This window comes from Suricata suricatta, chromosome 1, assembly GCF_006229205.1.
Source record: "Suricata suricatta isolate VVHF042 chromosome 1, meerkat_22Aug2017_6uvM2_HiC, whole genome shotgun sequence".
Lineage (NCBI taxonomy): Eukaryota > Metazoa > Chordata > Mammalia > Carnivora > Herpestidae > Suricata > Suricata suricatta.
In genome coordinates this window covers 127,032,048-127,039,753 of record NC_043700.1, presented here as the reverse complement: position 1 = coordinate 127,039,753, position 7,706 = coordinate 127,032,048, and the positions used below count along the sequence as shown (strand labels likewise).

The 7,706-nt window shown below is 39.4% G+C and overlaps 1 protein-coding gene across 9 annotated transcripts in view; it reads right to left on the bottom strand.

The window, feature by feature from the left end:
* Nucleotides 1-696: 696 nt before the first annotated feature.
* The window catches only part of MAPK10 (mitogen-activated protein kinase 10), a 298,691-nt gene continuing 291,681 nt past the window's right edge, over nucleotides 697-7,706 (bottom strand). For 8 of the 9 annotated variants that reach the window (XM_029943666.1, XM_029943612.1, XM_029943604.1 and 5 more), the window contains one exon: nucleotides 697-6,139. In XM_029943666.1, the coding sequence (XP_029799526.1) occupies nucleotides 5,997-6,139 (143 nt within the window). In that variant the 3' untranslated portion in view covers nucleotides 697-5,996. Of the gene's footprint in view, nucleotides 6,145-7,706 lie in introns of all 9 variants that reach the window. The other variant, XM_029943656.1, reaches the window with a different exon arrangement.

Here is a 7,706-nt window from a genome sequence, read left to right as displayed (position 1 = left end):
TTTCCACAGCTTGTTTTCAGTAACACAGAACACACTTCTGGAAAAGGCTGAGCAGGTGGAATTCAGTCTGGGGCTGAGAGATATAACTTGCCCCATGCAGTGGCCCCTACATGATGTGATCTGAGAGTGTGGGATTTTCATTGTGCTTCACTAATTGCAAATGTCTTCCAGGCACGCCTTTCAAAACCCTGGGGAAAAGGCACGCTGCAAGTATGAATCACCGTGCTGACGAACTGGTAACACTGGAAACCTCTGCCTTGTGTAAAACCCAGGGCAGTTATTGGGCAAACAGACCGTCTTTCTAGGTTGGTCATTACGTAAGTAGCTGCAAAACAGGTGATTTTCAAGAATCCTTTCTTCTCCTCCGTGCAAAGCAGGTCAAATTACCCAAATATTTGGTAACCTTTTATGGTACCTACTATGCACCAATAACTCCTCTGGCCCTTTCTCTCCAGGAGCAATCTTCTGGAATGCAATTTCCATTTTTAATATTGCAGATATTTTCAGGTACCTATATGTGACCATTTTAAAACTTACTTTATTAAGATAGTAAAAATTTGTGGTTTAAAAATGGAATAGAAGCTATGCCAGAGATGTAAAAGGCATTTGGCATCTATTTTCCTTATAAATAAAAGGGTAAATTGTGCTAACTCCAAAGATTAAATATTTTTATCATCCAGGTTTTCTAGTAGTGAATTGGTTAAATAAAATGTTTTATTTACAGAAAGAGGCCATTCATTGACATTTTCAGACACTTCCAGCTATATTAACATAGGTCCGGTGACTTCCAAACCAAGCCACAAAATCTTATTTTTCTTAGTTCACCAAGGAGTTTGAGGTATCAGGGTTGCCTACCAAATGGATAAAAAACCCACTTACCTTCTCTCTTGGGTAATAATTACACTGATTAGGAATTCTGATAAATTAACTTAAGGATATTTAATCCTGTTCTACTCATCTCATCCTCACAGAAAATGATTTTCTCCCTTCATTAATTTTATGCCTTGAAAGAAACATTGAATTGCAGGTATACACCTAATATCTGCAGACAGAAATGAAGGTAATTTTCAGAAGAAACCAGTCTCAAATGAAAACATAGCCTTCTACATGGTCAGGTACATATCACACGCTCTTTATCCATAGTGAGAAGGTGGGTCATTCCCCATTTCTTATTTATTCCCTGACACAATGAGACCACGCTATGAAACCATGTGAGATGCTTCAGAGTTCCTGTCAGGACATGAAACCCAAGACAACGAGCAGCACAATAACCATTTTAAACAGGCAAACTCCAACAAAGTCTGGGTTGTGATTTGGTTTTATGTGAAGGGAAGCAGATTTTCTCTGGTTTTTAATAGTTCATAAGAAACAGAAATCACAATGTATCGACTCAGCATCCACCTACAAGGAGTCCAACACAGTCAAAGTTCTCCCCCACTCACCCTCTTGTTCCACCGACATTTTGAAGATAAAGGGTATAAATAGAAATGAAAAAGAGTGAGAAGGAACATAGATATGATTTAAATAATTTAAAATCCTTATTAAACATCACTGAGATTTCATTTGATCCATCAGGCTGACTTTTAGTTCTCACCAAAAGACCTTGCAAAGAAACTGGACATGCGTGGTTTTGCCTTCCCGGATTGACCTAGAACTATAAAGGTGGGGTGTATATGAATGTGGGTGTGTGTGAAGTCCATTTTATAAACACTGACACAGCACGATTCTTATCATTGGTAATAGTCTCTTGAGTCCAATCATGCAGAGTAACAGGCATGTGCAAGTTAGGTCTTCTTGAGAGATAGACATGGCAAGGTGAACAGTTTAATGCTAGACAAGGATTGGGAGTTTTTTTTAGAATATACTGGCCATTGGTCCCACATAATCAAAAGTTAGATATACAGGAGTCCACATATAAACAGAGGCCTTCCATTTCCACTTGACTGACCAAGGAAATGGGTCAAGGTGAACCATTTCAGACAAAGAAAGAACCGTCTAAGTGTCAAAAGAAATAACAAAATCTTATATTTTAGTCACATGGAAAATAACTAACATAACTATTTACATTGTAACTTGTTTGTTTTTTTACAGAAAAGAATATTCCTGTTTGGTTTAATTTTACCTGGAGAAAATGTAGGGGAGATGGTGGTTGGGGAGAAGGGTCCCTCTTCAGACCCAAAGTGATTGGGATCAAAGATTACAGGGACAACAATCCAGCTTTCTCTGAGCTACAGAAGATAAATTTTTCACAAAGCTGGCTGACAACATTCTTTACAGAGCATAATGTTTTTAAGATTGAGATTGTCATATGTTAAGAGAATTAAAAAGAAGTAGACTTTGTAGAATTTAAATTTTATATGAATGTTTAAAATTTAAAAGTCAGTTATGCTTATTTTTCCCCTAGCAGGTCATTAAAGGATTGATGTATTCTTACCTATTCCACTTATTCCCTTTGTCAAGGCCTACTTTATGATTTACCAGTCAGCTGCTGTCATTATCCTAGATAACATTTCCTGATAATGGTAACAGATTAGGAAAAAAAAAACCAAACAAACAACTATTACCTCCTTAGCCCTCAATTAAATAGCTTACTCCAATTGGAGGGAATTGGCCAGGACCTGGTCCACCTCTAGCATACATTCCTACAAAGCTCTGCCATCAGATTCTTGAAGATGCAAGATTATTAGCAAGTTTTTATTCCACAAGAAGAAATTTGGTTGTAAGACAAATCCATCTCTTTTTTAACAATGGACGCGCTGACTGAAAAATAAATATAGCAAAGTGGTGTGGTTGTGCCACGCTCTCCCCACAGTTTAATTCCTCTTGCATATGGGCACACAACTCTCTCTCCAACAAAATCCTACAAAGTATTTCATTAAGGATCGCTGCGAAACCATCAGCCCTAGGAAGTGACAGAAGGTTAGGCCTCTCAGATTGCCGACCTCATATTCAAAATGAACTCTAACCACAGACAGGACCTTCACTTCTGTCAGGAATATAGTCCAGGGGACTTGACACTTCCTTGTCTGAAGAGAAAGTCCTTTGGAATTAACAGGTGACTACACAGGAAACATTTGTTGTTGTTTTTGTTTTTAAAGAAAAGACTCAATGCAGAACATAATACATTCTGAAAATTTGATGATAACAGAATCATCCCCTGAAGCTATTATAACAAAGTAGACCCAAGATGGTAACTGTTGAGCTTTTGAAATGAACATTCTCTTTGTTCTCCTATGACCTATCTTGTTTTGATAACCTAGTAAAATGAATCTTATAAGCACTCAAGAAGCCAAACTCTTAGCTTTGTTTGTACATGATATTTCAATCTGAGTGATTTGTTCCATATTTTTCTTGTCCGTAAGGAAGATGTGGCTAAAGGTGATCAGCTCATAAGGGCCATACAACAGAGAGATCAGACTAGCGGGGTTTAGGAAAGGTAAGCAACACCAACAAAGCATTAGCCTGATTCTTGTTTGGTTTAATGTGGGTGGGGAAAAAAAAATCACCATTTCTGCACACCCAAGAGTTCGTCTGTCATGCACTTCTAAGATGCTGGCGTGGACAGATTTCCTTCTGTCTTTTGATGCCATTTTGTAGGTAATGAGATTATGCTTGCAACAAACAGCTGCCTGTTCCCTGCACTTAATCACATGTGCTAGAAAGGCATAGAGAGAGAGAGGTGTAGCAAGAGACAAATCCAGAGAAAGGAGGTAAGTGAAGAAGGGATACAGAGAAGTTCTTTTAAGGTGGGGAATGGGAAGTGTGACAGAAGGAAAAGTGAGAGAGCCCAAGTGAAGGCAGAGGTATTTTGCAATATATGTGAAGGCAGAGGTTTCTGCAATATTAACCAAAAAGAATGGCAGCAAGAGAAAGGGGCTGGGCTGCTTTTATTCCAGGGGACAAGCTGCACAGGCTGTTTTTTTTCCCTCCCCGTTTTAAACAAATGACCTCTTGTCACAAATCCCATTGTGAAGCAATCCGTAAATGGCAGCATTGCTCACATGGTGATGGTGGGGTTGGCTCTATTGCTTGAAAGAGACAAAGCTTCCCTATTGTTGTATTTAAGGCAATTTTCAGAGCATTAGCATTCTTGTCTGCTCTACTTTTGAAGGGATTCCATTTGCCAGTCATAGCCTACTCATCAACAATCCATTTCATGTGTTTCACTTCTTCTTCAGGTGAAATACCACCCCACACTGGTGAGCACCAAAATGGTCAGAGTGCAAATAACTGTGATGGTTACTTCACCACAGTGAGTCAGAAGGGAAGCCTCACCTGGGCCCTATCACTGCTGAGGGTCACCCTGGTGTCGCCTTATATATAACCAAGATGTGTCACAGTGCCTTCGTCAGTGCTCAGGAAAGCACTTTCATTTGATCTGAGCTAAACTCAGGTGATTTTGCTAAACATTGACATAAGTATTTCATGGCTTTTAAGACAAACTCATATTGCTAAAGCTATTTAGCAGCAGTAACCAACGGGAAGAGTTATTGCTGTCGCATCAACTGCAGTACAAATCTCAGATTTTCAGCCCTTCTTGAATTGTTCAAATTTATGAAAATAAATAAACATGAAACATCAGCCATATTAAGGAGTCAGGGAAACCCCTGAGGAATAGTAACTTCTATGGAAATGTTTTCAAATGCTGACCTGAGGATCACCCCATGTTTTGGGTTTGTTTGTTTGTTTTTAAGTAACTAATATGTATTTCTTTTTTATTCCAGAAGAGGAAAGTAACATTTCTTCTCAAAATAAAACCATGGCAGGGTATAAACCTGGGAAGTAGCACACTCCTGGAAAACACAAGCCACAATCTGAAAATCGTCTACGTAGGTTATTTTCTGTTAAGTACATCACCCAGATGCAATTCCACTCTGTTCCAGGGAGGGGTTCTTACCATCAGATATGGACACAATAGCCCTGACTCACCGCCTGCCACTCTCCGTCCAGATGTGACACATAATTGGTAAATGACAAATGAGGTCTACTCTCTAAAATATGGATGTCGGTGTCTCCTCATATCTGGGTAATAATCTCGGTGAGGTGTTCCTCCACACTGAAATGCTATACTACCGTCTCTCCTACAAAAGACCCTCAGCTTCTTACCCGACTTTCCTTCTAAAGGCCAAACCATTCAGTACCTGGAAGCTGTTACCCCCTCCCACCCCCACACTGTACATAAGCATCACATATGTTCTCTCTACAAATTGGTATACAGGCGCCATTTAATCAGTTCAAATTTGGAAGCTACATCTTCAAGGGTCCGAGAGAGCTCACTCCCCCCATATTTTCCCCCTTTACATGTTTTCTTATAAGACATACAGCTTAATCAATTAACAAACTAAATTGCTTATATACTGGCAATATATTACAGATGGGTTTATGTCAGAGTAATAGATCACATGAAATGGACCGTGTGGTACCCCAGTGCATGATGTCTTGGTAAAGCCCTGAGGACACTGACAGTAGCATCTCTAAGTAGTGCTGTATGAATACAGACACATGCGGATCTGTATCTACATCCATCTGACTAGGCCAAAAGGAGCAGGTAGATGCAAGATAGAGACACACACATGCTAGATGGGGCCACTGCACACCTTGTCATGCCATTTGAAAAGGCAGTTACAGGTTGCTGGTTTTGCAGCCATTAAAATTACACTTTATGGAAAAGCCTTTTCTAATTAATTGTATTTGAGTTGCTTTCTGTAGTAAGCATCATTGGAGGAAGACCAAAGCGAGAGCAACTAGAAGTTAAATATACATTTAGCTTAGCTGCAATACAGAACTCTGGAGAAGAAGCAGGCTGAAAGATTTGTTTCAATTTTAGGCTCGGATTTTCTCCCTTGCCATTTTCTTAGAGTTGCGTGTCTGTGTTTGTTTGTGTGCGGCGTGAGTGTCTGCGTGAGTGTGTGTGTGTGTGTGTGTGCGTGTGCGTGTGTGTGTGTTCCATCGCATCATCTCCTGAAGAACGCTGGGTTTCGCAGGCAGGCGGCTAGTCACCTGCAACAACCCAGGGGTCCTGCTGAGGCTTCCAGGCTGCTGTCAGTGTCGGACGCCAGGGTCTGGTCGGTGGACATGGAGGAGATGTCGTTGACGGACGAAGATGGAGGGAGACTCTCACTGCTGTTCACTGCTGCACCTGTGCTAAGAAAATGAAGACCAACATGACTAAATCTGGAACTAGACTCAGTGTCACTCAAAATGGGCAGATATAAGAGGTGATGTGTGGGCCATCATTCATTTGACAAGCCTTCATAGCACAACCAATCCAGGGCTCTATATTAGAAGGTGAAAATCAAAAGGTAACAACGTAAATCCCTGCTCACAAGTTATCCACTCGACCTTGGAACACACCTGTAATGCTCTTTATAAAAAACAAAAACAAACAAAAATACCCCCACTAAAAACCCCAGTAGCCCCTCCCACCTCCAGTGTTGTAATATAATTGACCTGTGTGAAGCCAGGACATTTGCATTTTTTTAAACCTCCCAGACACTATGCGGTCGAAGGTTGAAGATCACTGTCCTTTGATGAAGGCAGATGAGAAAACCCTTTTAATGTAATGATCTCAACCTGGGTATTTTTAATGTAGGGTTTTTACAACAAACACATGTAAGGGTCCAATCCCAAAACTACGGGCTTAGGTGAAACCCAAAACTCAGAATTACTTGGAAGACTAGAGCTCTTGACAAGTGAGGAATATCAAATAATTTTGTTATAGTCATAAAGTGATCTAAAACTTAAAATCCATATAGAAAAGTGAAGCAGGACTTTCAATGAAAGTTACCATAGACATTATAATAATAACAATAATAATAATAATAATAATAATAACAACAACGATAACAACAGAAGAAGCAGCAAGAGGACACGTTTTGATTTTGTGTTTACTTTCCAGCAGGCTTGCTTACCTGGCAACCTACAAACAAGAACTCTGAATTATTAATTTAACTTGAAAAAAGTATTTTATTTTTCTGCTCTGTGGGAATATAAAGATTTTGAAACTCTGAGAAGAAATGCACACATGGTAATCACCCAGTAAATACTTGCTGAGTTATATCTTTGAGAATTACAAAGGAAAACTGAGTCAGAGGCACTGCAAAATATAATTAAACCATAGCACCTTGGAAACAGTTCACTTTTTTTCTTTATACATTCTTTTTTGTGTGTGAGAGAAAAAGAGCACATGAGTAGGGGAAAGGGGGGCAAACTGAGAAAGAGAGACAGGGAAGGGGGGAGAATACCAAGCATGCTCTATGCAAAGCATGGAGCCCGACACAGGGCTTGATCCCACAACCCTGGGATCATGATCTGAGCCTGAAGCAAGAGTCGGATGCTCAACTGACTAAGCCACGCAGGAGTCCCATATATTCTTTATATGTAAGCAGTATAGGTGGTAAAATGCATGCTTTGTGAAATAGTTTGCTATTAAAAATATCCATAGTTTATCACCTAATAAAATTAGAGATGAAGAATTCTCATTAAAAATGTTTTCTTACATGCATAAATGAAAGATTGCAATCTTTCATTTATGCATATGAGAGGGTTTTCTTTTTTAAAATATTTTTACATTGTAGTACTTGTTTTGCTTGTTGGGGGTGTTTGCTTATTTAATACATTCCGTCAAGGACAGAAATTACATGCTTTTTTTCCCCCTAGGAAGTGTGTCTTGGGTTTTTCCCTTATTTTCGTTACTTTTTTTTTTT